The following is a 22,288-nucleotide window of genomic DNA, read 5'->3' as shown; positions in this document are numbered from 1 at the left end:
CTTTTCAGCCCATTTTGGGGGCTTTTTGGCCCGTTTTTTAGGCTTTTTTCGGTAGTTTTTTTTTGGGGGGGGGAACAGGCCAAAAAAAGCCTCGAAAATGAGCCAAAAAAGCCTCAAAAACGGGCTGAACAAAGCCCTGAAAAAGGCCAAAACCCAGCCTGAAAACAGGGAGCGTGGAAGCCAAGACATGTTTGGGGCTTCGGCAATATTCGTTGTATAAGACGCAACAGACATTTTCACCCCCTTTTGGGAGACAAAAGAGAGTGCTTCCTAGTCTGAAAAACATGGTAGATTTCAGTTGGTTTTAATGCAATGTGCAAGGATATGTGGCCGACATTACAACCTCCTGAAAGATGAAGGGTGATGAAAATCGGAGAGTGGGTTCCTTAAAACATGAGGACGCGATCTTGGAAAAATACATTTGCCAGGAGTTTCCCTGCAGAGGGCACACCGAGACAGCGAGTCGTTGTTTTATTGACCGGATAAATCCTCGTTTTAATTCCTGCTGGAACAAAACTTGGAAGATGCCAAGAGGAAGAGCCGAAGGAGATCCCGTGCCCCTCAAGGGTTTTGGGGAAGCGATTTCCAGAATGTCAGGTAGACTAAGGTGACCAGATTTTCAGATTGGTAAAGAGGGACACCTTTGACCGAGGCGGGGGGGGGGGGGGGTTGATTAAAAATTTTATACGGAGCAACAAAAATTTTCATACAATGCAAAAATAGTATTGTAATGTTGTTTTTTTTAAATTTCAACATAACTACAATTTACAAATATAAATTGTAACTGTTGCCAAACATCAAAATTTTGATTATGTGACCATGAGGATGCTGCAACGGTCGCTAAGTGTGAAAATGGTCGCTAAGTGTGAAAAATGGTCATCAGTCACTTTTTTCAATGCCATTGTAACTTCGGTCACTAAGCCCATTATACCACCTTTCTGGCTACAGTTCCTAAGTGAATAACTGCAGCTGATAAGTTAGTAGCATAAGTGAATCTGGTTTCCCCATTTGACTGTCAAAAGGTGACCCCAGGACACTGAAACCATCATAAATACGAATCTGTTGCCAAACATCAAAATTTTGATCACGTGACCATGAGGATGCTGCAATGGTCGCTAAGTGTGAAAATGGTTGCTAAGTGTGAAAATGGTCATAGCAATAGCAGTTAGACTTATATACCGCTTCATAGGGCTTTCAGCCCTCTCTAAGCGGTTTACAGAGTCAGCATATTGCCCCCAACAACAATCCGGGTCCTCATTTTACCCACCTCGGAAGGATGGAAGGCTGAGTCAACCCTGAGCCGGTGAGATTTGAACCGCTGAACTGCAGAACTAGCAGTCAGCTGAAGTAGCCTGCAGTACTGCACTCTAACCACTGCACCATCTCGGCTCATAGATAGATAGATAGATAGATAGATAGATAGATAGATAGATAGATAGATAGATAGATAGATAGCAATAGCAATAGCAATAGCAATAGCAATAGCAGTTAGACTTATATACCGCTTCATAGGGCTTTTACAGCCCCCTCTAAGCGGTTTACAGAGTCAGCATATCGCCCCCAACAACAATCCGGGTCCTCATTTCACCCACCTCGGAAGGATGGAAGGCTGAGTCAACCCTGAGCCGGTGAGATTTGAACCGCTGAACTGCAGAACTAGCAGTCAGCTGAAGTAGCCTGCAGTACTGCACTCTAACCACTGCACCATCTCGGCTCATAGATAGATAGATAGATAGATAGATAGATAGATAGATAGATAGATAGATAGATAGATAGCAATAGCAATAGCAATAGCAATAGCAATAGCAATAGCAATAGCAATAGCAGTTAGACTTATATACCGCTTCATAGGGCTTTCAGCCCTCTCTAAGCGGTTTACAGAGTCAGCATATCGCCCCCAACAACAATCCGGGTCCTCATTTCACCCACCTCGGAAGGATGGAAGGCTTGCTCAACCTTGAGCCGGTGAGATTAGAACCGCCGAACTGCAGATAACAGTCAGCTGAAGTGGCCTGCAGTACTGCACCCTAACCACTGCGCCATCTCGGCTCTTCATCAGTCACTTTTTTCAATGCCATTGTAACTTTGGTCACTATACCACCTTTCTTGCCACAGTTCTTAAGTGAATCTTAAGTGAAGATGTTAGACGGTAGAACCTCTGGTCACGAACGCTTCTGACCAAAATATTCACATCCCCCCCCCCCCCGCTGCTGATTTCCCCTTCTGCACCATTTTTTTTTTGGTAAGCGCCAAATTTCCCAAATTAGGTTTGATTCATGACCAAATCAGTTTGCGACCAAAGTTATGGAACGAATTATGGTTGCGACCAGAGGTTCTACTGTATTCATGCCTTTACATACTCTATATATCACCTCAAAATGTTGCACAGCCTTCATAAGTTTCTAATACAGATAAAATTAAATACAACATCAAAACCATAAAAAAGTAAAATTAACCTGGCTGGAAAATCCTATGCCTGTCTTGTTATTATTACTGACACACTTGCTGCAGTGTTTGATGGCTAAAAGAAAAAAAAAATATTGTTAAAGGGTGTATTATGTTCACTCCCATGTCTTGTCTGCTGCGTTGATTTTGAATTCATTAAAAGAGCTTATTTTACATCAAATCCCTCTCACATTATTCTCCTATGTTCAATAAACCCTAAGAGACAGCATACTATACAGGAAATTCCTGTAACTGTATATTTAGTAAATTGTGGAGCTGAGTTTATCCAATTAACTCAGTTTTTGGACTTGAGTAATCACATACAATAAAGGAAATAAAACTATTTAGAATGAAGTGTAGTTGGCTATTTGTGATTAAGGGTATCATGCAGAAACAATTATAGTTTTGATCAGGAAAATACCCTAAAAAAACCCTTTTGTTCTTTCAGGGTTTTTTAAAAATGATTTTTCCATGGCACATCATAGTGTTACACATATTGTTTTGAATAAAAAAACAGCAGCTGCACATTTTTAAAAACCTACATTATTTTAAAATACATTAAAAAAATAAAAGAAAAAAACCACTTACCAGTAGGCAGGAACTCCAAGTCAATCCAGAATGATATAGATGTTAATACAAAGAACTGAGCAAATTAAAATGGTGAAATAGTCCCAGGGAAATATTTTTCAAAGAAAAATAGAAGCCGCCATTTTTTCCCACACGAGCAGAACTCCAAACACCGTGCCCCTCCCATCTGGGAAATCCAGGAAGGAACAGTTGCTACTACTCTAGGCAGCTCTGTTTCCTGCAGCTCTATGGTACTTGGTCATTTTTTCTTATAAAAGTGAGTAAAAGGGGCGGGGTGGGTCCGTTTTGTTGCTTTAACGTTTTAATATCTTCAATGAAAGTACTGAGACAGAGAGAGGGATTAGACAGGGTGTATTTTGTCTTGCCCCGGTTAGGATTTCTTAAGCAAATCCACTGGGCTTTCAACATGAAGCCAGAAAATCGGGACTTTTTAAAAATGGGCCGGGACATGGGAAAAATTATTATAAAGCGTGATTGTCCCGCTGAAATCGGGACGTCTGGTCACCTTAAGGTAGACGCACATCAACAGGGAATGCAAATAATGGTCAAAAATAGATTGGGGTGGGGGAGAAACCCCTCACTTTATTTGAAGACTGGAGTGTCCAAGCCAAGAAACAGGATATTTTATGCAACGGCAGAAGATTCCGTGGAAAAAATAAAACTTCAGGCGGGGCTGAGTAGCCTAGGTGGCGAAGGTGACGTCTAATCTGGATTTCCCAGCTCTGGAGGTGGACATGGCGCTTTTCAGTTCCGGACTCTTAACATACGGAAGACTTCTCTGATTTTCCAGTGCAATGGCGATTTGGGACTTTTTGAGCCTCCTGGAAGAAGAGCTTCTCATGTCGCTACGCGACCGCTTCACGCCGGTCTTGGAGGATCTGCCTCTCAGGGCTCTCTAGAAGAGACAGAGGGGGGGGGTAGGATTACTTACTATAACCCAGATGTGAGCAACTATGGTCCCTTTAAGATCTGTGGACTTCAAGTCCCAGAATTCCTGAGCCAAATATGGTCTCTGTACGACCCATGGACTTCAACTCCCAGAATTCCTGAGCTAAATATGGCCTCTTTATGACCTGTGGACTTCAACTCCCAGAATTCCTCAGCCAACTATGGTTACTTTAAGACCCATGGACTTCAACTGCCAGAATTCCTGAGCCAAATATGGTCCCTTTACAACCCATGGATTTCAACTCCCAGAATTCCTGAGCTAAATATGGTCTCTTTACGACCCATGGACTTCAACTCGCAGAATTCCTGAGCCAACTATGGTCCCTTTAAGATCCGTGGACTTCAAGTCCCAGAATTCCTGAGCCAAATATGGTCCCTTTAAGATCCGTGGACTTCAACTCCCAGAATTCCTGAGCCAAATATGGTCTCTTTACGACCCATGGACTTCAAGTCCCAGAATTCCTGAGCCAAATATGGTCTCTTTACGACCCATGGACTTCAAGTCCCAGAATTCCTGAGCCAAATATGGCCTCTTTATGACCCATGGACTTCAACTCCCAGAATTCCTGAGCCAAATATGGTCTCTTTATGACCCATGGACTTCAAGTCCCAGAATTCCTAAGCCAAATATGGTCTCTTTATGACCCATGGACTTCAAGTCCCAGAATTCCTGAGCCAAATATGGTCTCTTTACGACCCATGGACTTCAAGTCCCAGAATTCCTGAGCCAAATATGGTCTCTTTACGACCCATGGACTTCAAGCCCCAGAATTCCTGAGCCAAATATGGCCTCTTTATGACCCATGGACTTCAACTCCCAGAATTGCAGCATTCCGTGTTGTGTGCCAGCATTTTTACTGTGTTTCTAACTTTAGGTGAAATGCTAATATATATTGCAAGTCCATCTATGATATGCGGTAGGCGGAATAAATGAATAAACATTATTTCTGAGATGGGGGCAGAAGCCTCTCCCCCCTTGGAAATTCCCAATTATGGCTGTAAGTTAAGTATTACTTGTAAGAACACACTGGTCATCTTCAACTTATGACCACCATTGAGGCCAAAAATTTCTGCGAGAGGCTTGTTCGGTGAGTTTTGGCTCCAGTTTAGGACCTTTCCTGCCGCCGTTGCTAAGTGAGCACTGTAGTTATTAAATGAGTAATGTGGTTGTTAAGTGAATCCTGCTTCACCCATGGACTTTGCTGATCAGACTGTCGCAAAAGGGGATCACGTGGCCAATGCAAACGTCATAAATACGAGTCAGTTCCCAAGCGTTTGAACTTCGATCATGTGGCCACAGGGGGGCTGTAACAGTCGTAAGTGTGAGAAACGATCCATCCTCTTTTTTCAGTGCTGTTGGTACTTCAAACAGTCACTGAATGAACTGTCGTAAGTTGAGAACCACTTGCGCAAGGATTCTCCAGCGTTTGCCTCCAGAAAGGCTGGTCCACAGGGGGGGGGAATTATGGGGGGGAGAGCCCCCCCCCCCCACAATAAGCGGTTGCTTCTTCCCGTCGACTTACTTTACTGGCTGATTTTTGGGGGCGCCGTTTGGGAATCGCTGCAATCCACTTAATGCTGGAAAGGAAAGAGACGCCGTGAATCTTTCGGGGATCCCAAGCAAGCAAGATGTGAAGGGACCCACCCACCCCAACCTTGCACGCCCAGGATTCGAACGCGGGCCCTCCCGCCACACCCGCCTCATATAGACCCCTGTGCCAGGGGGAGGGCCGTTGACTCACATGGCGTCCACGTGACGCGAGATGTAAACTCCCGCTGCCAGGACGACCAGGCCGATCAGCGTGAAGAGGCCGACGATGACGATGGTGGGCACTGGGGAACGAAAGAAGGAAGGATCCAGAGCAGGGGGGGGGGTTTCCGGGTGGTACGGCCCGCTACAGCTGTACCGGGAGCAGCCAGGAGCAGCCGCCAGTGGACCGGTACGGTGGAGGGGTTGGCCCCCACTTGCCTGCCCTCGTCCCATAGCTGTTCATCACGCGACTGGCCAATGGTGCACGCCTGCACAGCGCTTACGCGACCTCCGCCGAGCAGCTGGGTGTCACATGGTGACATGTACATGCGTGCGCAGTGCGTGTGCCCAACAAGGACGCCCCCCCTTTGCAGCATGCTGGTTGTGGCGGGATGCGGAACCCACCACTGACCCGGGGGTGGGTTCCTATCAGTTCGCACCAGTTCGGCAGAACCGGGAGTGGAAATGGCGACTGGGTCCCCCAAAGCGGTAGTGACGGTATACTCGTCATGCCCCCCCTCCCCCCAATTGGTCCCCCAGTCGCCGCGCCATCTTTTTTTTTTTTGACTTTTTAAAAATGCACAGACCTATTTATAGGCAAGTGCGCACTTGTGAGAGGGCGCACAAAATCGTGCATGGACCGAACCGGCAGTAATGGCGAGAGAAACGCACACTTGGGGGGACCCTGAACAGGGCTGGTGAAAGACAGACAATCCCCGTTCTGAGCCAGGCTTCCTTAAAAGGCAAGAAGAGACATCTGGGTCCCGGCAAAACCTCTTTTATTTACACGCCTGTGAATCCCTTTCATTCACAGTCCGCAAGGCTTAGCAAACAGCCTTTTCGAGGAATGTTTATCCACACAAACCTTATCTCGTTTGAAGAGCTGCCAGATAGCAAAACCTGGCACAGAGTCTCTTATAATCACAAACAGCATGAAAACTGGTTGGGTGAATTTGGGCCAATCACCAGGAGACGGTGAGTTCTAGTCCTGCCTTAAGCATGAAAGCCGGTTGAGTGAATTTGGGCCAATCACCAGGAGACAGTGAGTTCTAGTCCCGCCTTAGGCATGAAAGCCAGCTGGGTGACCTTGGGCCAGTCACCAGGAGATGGTGAGTTCTAGTCCCGCCTTAGGCATGAAAGCCAGCTGGGTGACTTTGGGCCAATCACCAGGAGACAGGGAGTTCTAGTCCCACCTTAGCTATTAAAACCAGCTGGGTGACTTTGGGCCAATCACCAGGAGACGGTGAGTTCTAGTCCCGCCTTAGGCATGAAAGCCGGTTGAGTGAATTTGGGCCAATCACCAGGAGACGGTGAGTTCTAGTCCCGCCTTAGGCATGAAAGCCAGCTGGGTGACCTTGGCCCGGTCACCAGGAGATGGTGAGTTCTAGTCCCGCCTTAGGCACGAAAGCCAGCTGGGTGACTTTGGGCCAATCACCAGGAGACAGGGAGTTCTAGTCCCACCTTAGCTATTAAAACCAGCTGGGTGACTTTGGGCCAATCACCAGGAGACGGTGAGTTCTAGTCCCGCCTTAGGTATTAAAACCAGCTGGGTGACCTTGGGCCAGTCACCAGGAGACGGTGAGTTCTAGTCCCGCCTTAGGCATGAAAGCCAGCTGGGTGACCTTGGGCCAGTCACCAGGAGATGGTGAGTTCTAGTCCCGCCTTAGGCATGAAAGCCAGCTGGGTGACTTTGGGTTAATCACCAGATGGTGAGTTCTAGTCCCGCCTTAGGTATTAAAACCAGCTGGGTGACTTTGGGCCAGTCACCAGGAGACGGTGAGTTCTAGTCCTGCCTTAGGCATGAAAGCCAGCTGGGTGACTTTGGGTTAATCACCAGATGGTGAGTTCTAGTCCCGCCTTAGGTATTAAAACCAGCTGGGTGACTTTGGGCCAATCACCAGGAGACGGGGAGTTCTAGTCCCGCCTTAGCTATTAAAACCAGCTGGGTGACCTTGGGCCAATCACCAGGAGACGGGGAGTTCTAGTCCCGCCTTAGCTGATCTGAACGGGATGGGAGACAAAGAAGCAGGAAGAGAACGGGGAAGGGAGACTGCTTACGCTGATAGGGTGGAGGGGGCCCACTGTCGATGCTCCCCCCATACCCTGGGTCGCTGCATAAGGGAGGCGCCCATCCGTAAGAGCAATGGCAGTTCCGGTTGCTGTTGCAGACCTGGAAACGGAACAAGGAGATGGGCCGGATTGGCGGGGGTCTTCCATGGCAGCACCACTGGGCATCTAGACCCACTGAGTGGGCGAAGAAGGTTCCCCCAACAATACAGCAAAGCAGAATAACCTCAGAACGGAGTCGGAAGGGGCCTTGGAGGTTTTCTAGTCCAACCCCCTGATCAAGGAAGAAAGCCCCGTATACTATTTCAGAGAAATGGTTGCCCAATCTGGGAGCAGGAGAAGAAGAAGCAACGAAGTCATCAAGGAGAAAAGCAACCGAGAACTAAGGAGAAACTTCCTTACGGTGAGAACAATTAATCAGTGGAACGATCTGCCACAGGAAGTTCTGAATGCTCCAACACTGGGAGTTTTTAACAAAAGATTGGACAACCATTTGTCTGGAATGGTATAAGGGTTTCCTGCCTGAGCAGGGGGTTGGACTAGAAGACCTCCAAGGTCTCTTCAAAAAATTCTATTCTATTTTATTCTATTCTACTCTATTTTCTATTCTATTTTCTATTTTTTTTATTATATTATATTATATTTTCTATTCTATTTTCTATTCTATTTGTCCTATTTTCTATTCTATTTTCTTTTCTATTCTCTATTCTATTTTCTATTCTATTCTATTTTCTATTCTATTTTCTATTCTTTTCTATTATATTCTATTTTCTATTCTATTTGTTCTATTTTCTATTCTATTTGTTCTATTTTCCATTCTATTTTCTTTTCTATTCTCTATTCTATTTTCTATTCTATTCTATTTTGTATTCTATTTTCTATTCTTTTCTATTATATTCTATTTTCTATTCTATTTGTTCTATTTTCTATTCTATTTGTTCTATTTTTTATTCTATTTGTTCTATTTTCTATTCTATTTTTTTTCTATTTTCTATTCTATTCTATTTTCTATTCTTTTCTATTATATTCTATTTTCTATTCTATTTTCTATTCTATTCTACTCTATTTTCTATTCTATTTTCTATTCTATTTTCTATTCTTTTCTATTCTTTTCTATTTTCTATTCTATTTTCTATTCTATTCTACTCTATTTTCTATTTTATTTTCTATTCTATTTTCTTTTTCCCCTATTATATTCTATTTTCTATTCTATTCTATTCTATTTTCTATTCTATTTTCTATTCTATTTTCTATTCTATTTTCTATTCTATTTTCTATTCTATTTTCTATTCTATTCTATTTTCTATTCTATTTTCTATTCTATTTTCTATTCTATTTTCTATTCTTTTCTATTTTCTTTTCTATTTTCTTTTCTATTATATTATATTCTATTTTCTATTCTCTTTTCTATTCTCTTTTCTATTCTCTTTTCTATTCTCTTTTCTATTCTATTCTATTCTATTTTCTCTTCTACTCTTACTCTTACTCTACTCTTACTCTTACTCTACTCTTACTCTTACTCTTACTCTACTCTTAAAAGCTTCCAGTGGAGAAACACCCGCAGCCTGTGGAGGGAACCCCCAACCCCATTGCCTTGACAGCTACCGCTAAGCCAGAGCCGGGAAGCGGGGAATTCTCTCCTAGGACGGGCAATGAGAATTGCTTTGATCCACACTGACATCTTCACTTTTTTTGGTGGTGGTGGGGAGACACCCTTGAGCATGGATCATACCCCCGTTTGCCACTTACTCCTCGGTGTCGACACACGGCGGGATCGCAGTCGAAATCCAGCACCGCCACATCCACGCAGGATCTATTTAAGCAGATCTAGAAAACAGGAGGCGCCGTTGTACCCAAAGTTCGAATTCTTACCACTTGGCAAAAAGTCATTGCTTCAAATGGTCATTAAGCGAACCGCTGTAAGTCGAGGACCCAATCTGGGGCTTGGTCACACCGGCTGTTAAGTGAAGCCGGATTTCCCGTTAACTTTGCTGGTCAGAAGGTCGCGAAAGGGGATCGCGTAACACCACCGCCCCGGGACACTGCTGCGACCGTCATAAATATGAAACAGTTGCCAAGCAGCTGAAGTTCGATGACACGAGAATGGGGATGTGGCAACAGTCGTTATGTGTGAAAAACGGCCACTAGTTTCCAGTGCTGTTGTGATTCTCAGCCCAAACGCTCCGTATTCACAGGGCGCTTCCAAAAAAGACATTTGGAATTGGGGATGGGATAAGACAGGAAAAGTGGTGGGATTCAAAAGTTTTTACTACTGGTTTTGTGGGCGTGGCTTGGTGGGCGTGGCTTGGCTTGGCAGGCATGACATGGCTTGGTGGGCGTGGCTTGGTGGGTGTGGGATGGCTTGGTGGGCATGGCTTGGCTTGGTGGGTGGAGATGGCTTGGCAGGCGTGGCTTGGTGGCGGTGGGATGGCTTGGCGGGCATGGCTTGATGGGCATGGCTTGGCTTGATGGGCGTGGCTTGACGGGCATGGCTTGGCGGGCATGGAATGGCTTATTGGGCATGGCATGGTTTGGTGGCCATGGCTTGGCTTGGTGGGCATGGGGTGGTTTGCTGGGCATGGCCTGGTGGGCATGGCAGCGGAAGGATGCTGCAAAATCCCCATTTCCTCCTGATCAGCTGGGACTCGGGAGGCAGAGAAGAGATGGGGGCGAGGCCAGCCAGAGTTGGTATTTACCAGTTCTCTGAACTACTCAAAATCTCCGCTACCAGTTCTCCAGAACTGGCCACAACCATGGGTGGGTTCCTGCTAGCATTAGTGCCGGTACAACGCGGAAAAAAGGTTGCTCCATGCGCGTGCGCATTTTCACCTAAAAAGGTCTGGGCATGCGCACCTTAGAAAAGGGGGGGGGAATAAAAGTTTTGCAATGAAGCTTGTTCTGTGCATGCGCAGAACCGAAAATCAAGATGGCGCCGACGATGATAGAACCGGTTCGGGGGCATGGCAGGCTGAGTTACTACCTACTTAGCCAAACCGGTAGGAACCCACTTCTGGTCGGAACCTGTTGAATACCACCTCTGGACAGGACGGAACCAACAAGAACTCTTTTGAAAACTTTTGACAACTTGGAGGAAGGCGTTTGGGGCTTACCTTGTCGGGCCCACAACTCGTTCCATCTCGCACGGCTCCCAGGTCATAGATGTCCTCCCCCAGGTCAAATTCGGTCCCCCAACACAGGGTGCCGTCCACGGGAGTCTGGAGTACCTCTTGTCCGTTCGCGATACTCGAGATTTTCCCGTTCACACACTGCACTCTCCCACAGAGGACATCCCTGGTCGTAGAGCGAGACAGAGGAACTGAATACCGTGTCGATCTTAAACCTGATTTTTTAAAAAAATTACCGTATTTTTTGGAGTATAAGCAAGGGGGGGGCAGGGCGCACGCATAGCATTATGGGTGTGGCACACCCGTGCACAACCCCCCCCCTCGCTTTTGGCATGGGAGCCAAAAAAGGTTAGCCATCCCTAAGAGCCGAGGTGGCGCAGTGGTTAGGGTGCAGTACTGCAGGCCACTTCAGCTGACTGTTATCTGCAGTTCAGCGGTTCTAATCTCACCGGCTCAAGGTTGACTCAGCCTTCCATCCTTCCGAGGTGGATAAAATGAGGGCCCGGATTGTTGTTGGGGGCGATATGCTGACTCTGTAAACCACTTAGAGAGGGCTGAAAGCCCTATGAAGCGGTATATAAGTCTAACTGCTATTGCTATTGCTATTGTTATCCCTGGGCTACGACAATCCCTGCAGCCTGAAACAGCTGATCATTGGGAGGCTCTGCTGGAACTGAAAGGGAAAGAGGCTGTTTGCTGCAAGAAGGCAAATTGCTGGGAGGCAGAGCCAGATTTTCTCCCCTCTCCCCTCCCTGTTGTGCCTCACAACAATTTGCCTCCTTGCAGTAAGCAGGGAAAATGGGGCTTGCGAAGGCGGCAATAAAGCTACGACAATCCCTGCAGCCTGAAACAGCTGGTCGTTGGGAGGCCCTGCTGGAACTGAAACGGAAAGAGGCTGTTTGCTGCAAGGAGGCAAATTGCTGGGAGGCAGAGCCAGATTTTCTCCCCCCCTCCCTTCTAATCAGGCTAAACTGAAACAGGCTGTTTGCTGTTTGGTGCAAGGAGGCAAGTCGATAACTATAAATGCCCATCGAATGTTCAGATTATTAGACTTGGTTTTTTTACATGATTTTTTAAAATTTTAAACACATAAGCACATCAACAAAAACAAACACATGACTTAAAAACAACATAGGAACAATAAGTTCCATCGTATATCGTACCGCAGTTCTGAATTGGTTTCTTTGCAGTTAGTGTTTTCCCTTCTATACATTTCTATCTTGCGTTCATAATCTCGTTATTCATTATCCATTTTTATATACTTTTATTTATTTATTTAAACTTAGCTACTTATGACCAAATATTATTTACCTATATTATGCTGTCATTTATTCTCTTACATACAGATTATATACATTCACATAATTATTCTTTTTCTTTGCCATTCTTATATTATTATTATTCTATTTGGAAGGTTATAAGGTATAGTTTAAAATGCTTTGTTTACCAACCTTCGCACCTGCTAAGACACCACCTTGTTTTCTCTTTCTTTTCTTTTCTCCCTCCCTTCCTTCTCTACTTCCTTCCTTCCTCGTCTTTGTCCCCTTCTTCCTTCCCTTACCTCTTCCCTATTCCTACCCTTTTTCTTCTCCTTCCTACCTTCTCTCCTTCTCTTTCTTTCTCTTCCTGCCTCCTCTTCTTCTTTTTCTCTCCTTCCACCCACCTTCCCTTACCTCTTTCTTCTTCCCTTACCTCTCCTCCACACTTCTTCTTCCTCTCCTACTATCTCTCCTTCTCTTCCTCTCTCTTCTACCCTCCACTCCTTTCCTTCGTCCCTCCATTCTCTACTTCCTTCCTCCCCTCCTTTCCTTCCTTCTTCCCTTCCTTGTTTTAGACTTCTTTTTTAAAAGACTGCTTTTAAAACGTTCTGGACAGCTTAACAAAATGAAGAAGCTTTTTAAAATAAATGCTTGATCTGAAGAGAGTCCCAGTGCTATTGTATCTTCTTTTAAATAGCAAAGAATAACGTATACTTCCAGAAGGGCCACATCAATTTTAACAGCATCTGTACGAGTATAATCTGAAACGTAACATCACAAACAATGTATGTTGTCTGTACTGTTTGCTGTTTGCCGCAAGGAGGCAAATTGCTGGGAGGCAAATATTTTTCCCCTTGTTTTCCTCCCCAAAAGCTAGGAGCGTCTTAGAAAAATACGGTAGATATAATATCAGAAAAAAAATTGATAAATGAAGGGCATATTTAATATTGCACATATTAACAGCAGCAAGGATTGGGTTTGCTCAGCGTTGGAAAAATGAAGACATGCCAAAAGATGAAGAGATTATTAAGGAGATATTGGACTTTGCAGAAATGGACCGACTTACATTGAAGATTAAACAGAAGGTACAGAAAGCTATGAAACATGGGATTTATTTTATCAATGGGTGGAAATAAAAGGGGTAAAGATTAGGAATATAATTTGTATTGTCAAGCAAACAAAATAACCCAGACAACATGATGTGTATTAAGCCCTAAATAAATGCAAATAGTAGAAAATTAAAAAAACAAAACGTTATTTAAAAGAAAAAAAGAACCGAATACTGTGTAAACTGGCAGTTGCAATCTCACATTTTGCCGAAGGGGTAGAACCAGTGGTTAAATTATTTGAGTCCCACCTACTTCTCAGGACACGGCCGAAAATACGAGCCATCCTTGCCGCAGTTGCCAAAGCGGTCACCGGGCATGTTCATCGTCTTGAAGCAGCTCAGGGGGGCTTCTCGGGCATCTGGAAGGAGAAGCAGAAGCACTGATGGTGTTCCCTAGTTGGGTCAGGAAACGTCTGCAAGAAGACAACCAACTGAGATTTGAGATTTGAGATTTGAGAAGTTTATTTATATGCCGCCCTTTTCCCTGGGGGGACTCAGGGCGGCTTACAACTTGAAAAGGGGGGGGGGAAACAAACATTTAACACGTAGGACAGTACGTCATTAAAAAACACAACATTCATACCATTCGGGTGGGTTACAATCTTAGCCCCAGGCCTGACGGGATAGCCAGATTCTGAGGGCTGTGCGGAAGGTCTGGAGGGTGGTGAGGGTAGGAATCTCCATGGGGAGATCGTTCCATAGGGTCGGAGCTGCCACCGAGAAGACTCTCCTCCACGTGGTTGCCAGTCGACATTGACCGGCAGATGGAACTCGGAGGAGGCCTAATCTATGGGATCTAATAGGTCGAGTGGATGTGATTGGCAGTAGGCGGTCTCTCAAGTACCCAGATCCACTACCATGAAGTGCTAAGGACTTCATTCCTCCTCCTCCTCCTCCTTTCCATAAAACCCCATCTTATAGCACTTCTGCCGATTACCTCCCTCCGACCGATTAGATCGCACAGGCTGGGCCTCCTCCGAATCCCATCTGCCAGTCAATGCCGACTGGCGACTACACGGAGGAGAGCCTTTTCTGTTGCAGCTCCGACCCTGTGGAACGATCTCCCCGCCGAGATCCGCACCCTCACCACCATCCAGACCTTCCGCACAGCCCTTAAGACCTGGCTCTCCCATCAGGCCTGGGGATAGGTTCCCAATTTACCCGCCCGAGTGTTGACTGTTGAATGCAAGTTGTGTTTTATTATTTTATTTTGTTCACTTACTGTTTGTCTTTTGGTATTGCACCCCCTTCCCTGTGATTGTAAGCCGCCCTGAGTCCCCTCAGGGAAAAGGGCGGCCTATAAATCCTAATAAAATGTATAGGATAAAATCCTATAAATCCTAATAAAAAAAAGGGAGGGGAGAAAGAAAGAAGGAAGGAAGGATGAAAGAAAGAAAGAAAGAAAGAAAGAAAGAAAAAGGGAGGAATGGGAGAAAAAAGGGAGGGAAGGGAGAAAGAAAGAAAGAAAGAGGAAGGAAGGAAGGATGGGAGGGAAGGAAAAAGGAGAGGGAGGAAGGACCACAAACCTGGCACTAGACGCAGCTTCAGAGGATACCTTGAAAGAGCACAGCAATCCAGGGCTGGAAAGGACCTGGAGGTCATCTAGTCCAACCCCCTGCTCCAGTAGGACTTTGTTCAAGTGAGTTTCTGTCTTTTGGCCCCCCAGTCACATGAGTACACAGCCACGCCCACCCAGTCACATGACGCCACACCCACAGAACCAATAGGAAATCTGTTTAGATGTCACCACTGAGCCGCGGAGGGAAGGAGGGAGGGGGCGTCGCCCTCCGCGTAGCCCCTGGCCCACCTGCCTTACCCGGCCCGAAGAGAGCCCGGCAGTGCGTGTGGAGGTCCAGGCAAAGTCCCAGGAAACAATGGTCGTGGTGGCCGCAGGGGGTCCCGTCCTGCTTGTAGACGTCCGTCGGGCAGTCGTAGGAGGTCCCGTTGCAGAACTCGGGCAGGTCGCACTCCGAAGCGGCTTCTCGGCACTGGGTTCCCGCCTGGGAGAACTGGCGGAGGGAAAGGATGCGGGCTTCCTCCGCCTCACGTGGCGCTCCACCAGAGGACACACCTACACACACACAACACAGACACAAAACACACCCACAACACACACCACACAACATACACAACACACACACAATACACATACCACACACACACACACCACATACACACAACACAAACACCCCCCCAGCGACAATACCCTCCAGCCACAACACACACAACATACACAGACACAACACAGACACAAAACACACACACACCACACAACATACACACAATACACACAATACACATACAACACACACACCACAAACACACACCACAAATACACCCCCACCCACAATACCCCCCCAGCCACAACACACACACCACACACACACACCACATACACACACACAACACAGACACAACACACACACACACACACCACACAACATACACAACACACACACCAGACACATACACATACACAACACACACAACACACACACCATACACATACACCCCACACACCCACACACAAACATCACAAACACACTACTAACCCCTCCTATCAGGGTCCCGTTGACAATCGCCCCAGCCCACCCACTTTGATCAGAGCCTGAGAAGGGCCGGGAAGCTGGAGCTACCGAGGGAAGAGCCGGCCGCGTCCGACCTGGGCCCAGCGCCCCCCCGCCTGCCCTGCCTGCAGCGGCCTAACTACCTGCCTGCCTCCCATCAGCGGCTGGTCCCTCACCTGGCATTTCTCACAGCAGAGTCCGTAGAGGCAGTCGATGTCCTTTTTGAACTGGCAGTCCTTCTGGCAGCAGCCGTTCTTCCGGCACTCCTGCCAAGAGAGGGGGGGGGTGCCTCGTTCACCCCCCCATCCGTGCCCCAGGCCACTCCAAAAATCCCCCCCCTTTCTCCCCCCCCCTCCGACATACAGCGGGCCCTTTGAGTTTGGGGTATTCCTCATTCATAAGGACAATTCTGATCGCCGAAGTGCCCTCTTCCTGTTTAAAAAAGAGAGAGAAAGAAATGCTTATATTGGCCGGTTTCTTAAATATCCCCGCCACAGAGATACAGCAGGCAGTCCTCGGCTTACGAGCACAATGGAGCCCCAAATTTTTGTGGCTAAGTGGGACGTTGGTTAAGTCTGCTTTGCCCCATTTTACAAGGGGAAGTGGAGTTTTCAGGAGACCATGAGTTCCCTTAATTGGTTCGTGACTCTCCGAGGCTCCTGGCCAAGTTTTGCAGATCTCGGCCTGGCAGCTCTCCAAGCCAGATAAGGTCTGTGACCGTAAATCCTCCCTGGAAAGACTTTGCTGGATGTGAAGGAGCAGAAAAGGGTTTTTTGTCAGGAGTTTGCTTCATGCTCTCGGGAAGCCTCGGTCAGAACAAATTGTGGGAGGCTTTTTAAAAAAAGAGATTCGATCATCATTTGCCTGAAATGGTATTGGGGCTCCCGCTTGAGCAAGGGGTTGGACTAGTCTAGAAGACCTCCAAGGTCCCTTCCCACTCTGTGATTCTGTATATTAGGAGCTCCGGCTCTTATTAAGGCCTTGTAAATGATAGTCTTTACAAACCAAGTAAAGGCTGGCCTTTTGGGGGAAAAACATACCCAAAGCTACATCTTTTGCATCAAGAAACAACCTCATTTTCACAATATTGATTTGACCAAGAACTTACAGTTATGGTTTTAGGCTGCAGGTGGTTAGGAAATGAAAAACGATCGTGGAATTTTTCCATCCACTGTTTGGAAAAGAAAAAAGTAACTTGTAACTTTACAATATTGGTGAGTCTTTTTATAAAACGGGATTAGCGTTTTGTACAATTGTACACAGAGCATTGCGTTCAAGTTAATCTTTCTCCTCACAAGTAGTTAATTTGTCGGACACAAAAGATATCATTCAGACTTCCTCCCTCATCAAGTTTTATTTGAGCCACTTACATGAAGTTGCCGCTGCTTCCCTCCTTGTTTCAGGAAAATCCTTTGGATCCAGGTTCCTTCTATGTCCTAAGAAAGGAAGAGAAACACAACGTCTCCTGGCGATTGGCCCAAAGTCATCCAACTAGCATTCTTGCCTAAGGGTGGGACTAGAACTCACCGTCTCCTGGTGATTGGTCGAAAGTCACTCAGCCACTTTCATGCCCAAGACAGGACTAGAACTCACTGTCTCCTGGTGATTGGTCCACAGCCACCCAACTAGTGTTCTTGTCTAAGGCTGGACTAGAACTCAACATTTACTGGTGATTGGCCCAAAGTCATCCAACTAGTCATGCCTAAGGCTGGACTAGAACTCACCGTCTCCTGGTGATTGGCCCAAAGTCACCCAAATAGCCATGCCTAAGGCTGGACTAGAACTCACAGTCTCCTGAGGAAGGAGGAGCCACATCGCTATGTCACAATGTGCGGTCTCGATACTCTGAGACCGCCGTTGACACTTTTGCCGCTGGACGGTCCATTGAGACCTAAACCGTCCCACAGAGACGATGATCAGGAAGACGAAGCCTTGCTGGTGTCAGGGACATCGCAAAGTCCCTGATCGACCCAAGGGAAGCGCTTCAAGCCAGCAGTAAACAGGCAGCCCCCAGGCAGATGAAATCGGGGCGCTCCGGAAGTAAGGAAGTGAAAATAGAAAGTGAGTCCATCTGGTGAGGTATTTTTTCTATTTTGCGAAAGACTGCCCAAAGAAATTTTTCTTTAAAGCCAAATTAGATCCGTAAGCAAAAGAATTGAGCGGCGAAATTAACCCTAATTGGATTGCTTTGGAAAGCTTTTTTTTCTTTGTAACTATTCTTTGTGGATTGAAGTGTTCGCAACATTTCTCATTTCTCCTCTTAAAGTGAACGGATTGATTTTTTCTTCTTCTGCTTTTTGTTGCTTTATTTTTTAACTTCTGGATTAAAACCTTCTTTTTTATTTTAACAATTCTTCCTATTACTTGTTATTAAATTTCACTAAAAGAAATCTAAAGAACTTTGTTTCCTATAAGCCAGAGATAAATATTAGAAAGTGAAAAATAGCACACTGCCACTTGGAGGTCAGAGGCTGGGGTTTTTGAAACAACGTATCTCTTTTCTTTTTTTCTTTGATTTCACTGACTTTGTAGCTGAAGGGTTTGCAACTTGTTTACAGAAACTGATAAAGAGCCAAGGGCATGAATTGTTTTCACAAGTGCCTTTGAGAACTATTTTAGCAGGGGAAAGAAAGGGAGGGGGAAAACAGAACCCTTCTTCTTTAAAGAGCATAAAATAACTTGTGTTCAAGTCAATCTAAAATTAAAAAATAAAAGAGGCCTGGAAGGTTAGAATGGCAGTGGCTATTAGTTTTTCTTTCTTTCTTTCTTTCTTTCTTTCTTTCTTTCTTTCTTTCTTTCTTTCTTTCCTTCCTTCCTTCCTTCCTTCCTTCCTTCCTTCCTTCTTCTGTTTTGAAACATGGATCAATATTCAGATGAGGAAACCTTAAAATTCGAAAATATCTTGGCTGGAATTCAAAATCTATTGGAAGGATATGGGAGAATTGAGAAGAGGTTGGAAAGACTAGTCTTCCTCACAGCAAAAGATGATGGGGTTGGAGCCCCAAAAATTAAAGGGAAGAATGAAGATATAGAAGATAAAGACAAGACAATAGATGAATTTATTCATGGAGCAAATGTGGGTGAAAGTGGAAAGAAGGGAATATGGAAAAGGGAATTCGACGAATTGGAGCTCTATCCCAGATTCCAGAAGAAGAAAAAATAGTAATGATGATGGACTTAAGAAGAGAAATTTTTTCAGAAGCAAGATTGACAACCAAAGACAAGCTAATTTTAGTAGCAACTGGTGGGCAACGAGATTACCTGAGAAATCCTTCAAGCAACAAAGTGCGGAGAGAAGTCTATAAAAACCTTATAAAGGAGATAAAAAGAAGATTGACACCACAAATGGCAAGAGAGATAAGATTGTTTTGTTACTGGAAAGATACAGGTTGACAATGAAAGTTGATAATAAAAAATTAGTTGATTTTGGTGATTAATAAGTAGGAATTTAGAAACTCTCAGATTGTTTTAAATTGTTATCAAATGTTTATTTGCTAACAATTAACTATAATAACAATAATAAAATGATAATGGATACAGCTTAATGATATATACATGTACTGGCAAACTAGTAAAAGAAATTTGGATATAAATTGCAAATTGTGACTTGGGGAAAAGACCTATAAATTTTATTAACAAATATTTATTTCGATCTTGTTATAAATGTGTAAGGTTTTTTTTGGTGGGGGGGGGAGTCTGACGAGAAGAGATGGGACATAGATAGTAAATGATTTTTAGCCAATTATAATAACAACAAGGAAATGTCAATGGACATTGTTTAATAATATATACATGCTATTGTATTGGCAAAAGTAACTTGGCTATAAATTCTAAACAGTGAGTTGGGGGGGAAAGGTTTTGAAACTTTATTAATTGACTTTTACTTAAAAGATGGCTTAAAGGTGTAATGTTATTGGAGGATTTTTTTGAAATAGCTAATGAATGCCATCATGTGGTTGTGTCTTTAAGTCTGAATGATTCGAGGTAAAAGCACGTTCAAATAATTGCAGTCAAATGACAATTGTGGTACGTTGACAGTAAGATATACAAAGATTTTTGATTTAAAGTATATAATCTAATATGAACTATAAGTAATGACTGTGGAAGAAATGCAGGAAAGTTACCTGTAACCAATCGACACGCTTTCTACAAGATGTAATGAAGGATGATTCTTTTTTGTGTGTGTGTTTTTGTTCGATTAAAATTAAAAAAATAAAAACTTTTCAAAACAAGAACTCACCGTCTTCTGGTGATTGGCCCGAAGTCACCCAGTTGCCTTTTATTTATTTGATTTTAATTGTGCTCCTAAGGTGAAGACTATAGCAATAGCAGTAGACTTATATACCGCTTCATAGGGCTTTCAGCCCTCTCTAAGCGGTTTACAGAGTCAGCATATCGCCCCCAACAACAATCCGGGTCCTCATTTTACCCACCTCGGAAGGATGGAAGGCTGAGTCAACCTTGAGCCGGTGAGATTTGAACAGCCGAAGTGCAGAACTGCAGTCAGCTGAAGTAGCCTGCAATGCTGCATTTAACCACTGCGCCACCTCGGCTCCAAGACTACCTGTACATTTGTGTTGTGTTTTCTTTTTAAACCGCCTAAAATTCAGTTTATTTATTTATTTAATATATAAATCACGCCATATGATTTGGGATGGGATATTATTGGCGGCGGCAGGAGATGCCCAATTCAAAACAGGAAAAGTTAGCCGTGTTTATATATATATATAAGTGTGTTGTATGGATAGCTGATTTGGGGGGGGAGGGAATTGCACGCTGGTCCAGATGTGTGGATTGTCTCACCTCTTCCACTCCGCAGTCGCACTGTTCCTCCTCGTCATCGATGACTCCGTTTCCACACTCCTTCGTGCTGAAGACCTGGGCAGGTTTGTCAAGCAAACAGCTTTTCTCAGGTTTCTGAATCAGCTTCAGATACTCCAGGGTGCTGCAATTACTCAGCCTCGAACAGTTCCTGCAAGACAGTGAATGATTGTCCTCCTGTGAGTTGTCCCTATTTTTAACTGATGTGTTGTGGCCACTGGTACCTTGTCTTCTATCCTATCCCATCTCATCCCATCCTATATTTTCCGTTCTGTCCTATAGCCTGCTTTTCTATTATTTTCTCTTCTCTTCTCTCTTCTATCCTTCCCATCCCATCCTATATTTTGTTCTTTTCTATATTCTATTATTTTCTCTTCTCTTCTCATCTCTTTTCTTCTCTTCTCTTCTCTCTTCTATCCTTCCCATCCCATCCATTGCAAAATACCAGGACTTAAAAATCGAAATTCAACGACTATGGCACAAACCATCAGTGGTAATTCCAGTGGTAATTGGCACATTGGGTGCTATTCCAAAAGCACTGGAATTACATTTGAAACAGTTAAAAATTGACAAAATCACCATCAGTCAAATGCAAAAAGCCGCACTGCTTGGACCTGCACGCATATTACGAAAATATGTTACGACGTCCTAGGCCCCTGGGTGGGGCCCGACTAGCAACCAATGCCAAATCCGGCGAAACAACTGGCCGCTGTGATACAATTGAATAATAATAATAATAATAATAATCATCATCATCATCATCATCATCATTTTAGAGACATGTGAAGCTTATGTGAAGGGAGGCGTTATGGGCAATTGTTACTAATTCAGCAGTCCTAGATGATGCTGACCAGAGGAGAAATGGAAAAGCATTAGCCGGCATAAGAACGAGACGCCAGGGGAAACTTACGCCGGACCGGAAGTCAGCATCAAACAGCTGCCAAACACCGTACAGTTGCAGTCGCATTTTTTCTCTGAATTCGCCTGTGCGTCATCGTGCGTGAAGTCCAGGGAATGTCCCAGCTGGTGGGCGATGGCTTCGGCATCAAATCGAGGGTTTTTACGTATCTGTAAAAACGTGAGACAAAAGTTAGGGAAGACGGAAGGTGAACACGCTGGTAATTACAGGTAGTCCTCAACTTACGATCACAATTGACACCCTTGTTCCTGTTGTTCGGCGAGAAGGTTGTAAAGCGAGCTTTCCCCTGTTTTACGACTTTTCTTTCCACAGTTGTTAAGGGAATCGCTGCGGTCGTTAAGTGGGTCACAGGGTCATGAAGCGAATCTGGCTTCCCTTTGGACTTTGACGGAAGGTCGCGAAAGGGGGATCGCGTGACACCCCCCCCCCCCCGAACACTGCGACCATCATAAACGTGAATCAGCTGCCAAGCATCTGAATTTTGATCAGGTGACCATGGGGAAGTTGAAAGGGTTGTGAGCATGAAAAATGGCCATACGTCACTTTTTTCAGTGTGGTTGTAACTTGGAATGGTTACTAAATGAACTGTTCCACTTTCTATTCTTCTGCTATGCATTTTCTATGGTGGGAAAATGGGAGCTGGGGATTGTACGGAGTTAGATGATATGCAGCCATAACAACATTCTTTCTA

At 44.9% G+C, this 22,288-nt stretch overlaps 1 protein-coding gene across 1 annotated transcript in view; it reads right to left on the bottom strand.

The window, feature by feature from the left end:
- Positions 1 to 3,715: 3,715 nt before the first annotated feature.
- Positions 3,716 to 22,288, bottom strand: part of LOC116523425 (disintegrin and metalloproteinase domain-containing protein 21-like) — a 35,605-nt gene continuing 17,032 nt past the window's right edge. The window contains exons 11-23 of the mRNA XM_032238535.1: positions 21,589 to 21,746; positions 20,661 to 20,829; positions 17,228 to 17,293; positions 16,221 to 16,289; positions 16,034 to 16,123; positions 15,107 to 15,299; positions 13,544 to 13,649; positions 10,909 to 11,089; positions 9,548 to 9,625; positions 7,790 to 7,901; positions 5,724 to 5,814; positions 5,505 to 5,559; positions 3,716 to 3,928 (exon numbers count right to left, since the gene is read on the bottom strand). Coding sequence (XP_032094426.1) covers positions 3,716 to 3,928; positions 5,505 to 5,559; positions 5,724 to 5,814; positions 7,790 to 7,901; positions 9,548 to 9,625; positions 10,909 to 11,089; positions 13,544 to 13,649; positions 15,107 to 15,299; positions 16,034 to 16,123; positions 16,221 to 16,289; positions 17,228 to 17,293; positions 20,661 to 20,829; positions 21,589 to 21,746 — 1,581 coding nt within the window. The remainder of the gene's footprint in view (positions 3,929 to 5,504; positions 5,560 to 5,723; positions 5,815 to 7,789; positions 7,902 to 9,547; positions 9,626 to 10,908; positions 11,090 to 13,543; positions 13,650 to 15,106; positions 15,300 to 16,033; positions 16,124 to 16,220; positions 16,290 to 17,227; positions 17,294 to 20,660; positions 20,830 to 21,588; positions 21,747 to 22,288) is intronic.

This window comes from Thamnophis elegans, unplaced genomic scaffold (assembly GCF_009769535.1).
Source record: "Thamnophis elegans isolate rThaEle1 unplaced genomic scaffold, rThaEle1.pri scaffold_27_arrow_ctg1, whole genome shotgun sequence".
In the NCBI taxonomy this organism is placed as follows: Eukaryota; Metazoa; Chordata; class Lepidosauria; order Squamata; family Colubridae; genus Thamnophis; species Thamnophis elegans.
This window is presented reverse-complemented; position numbering and strand designations above follow the sequence as displayed.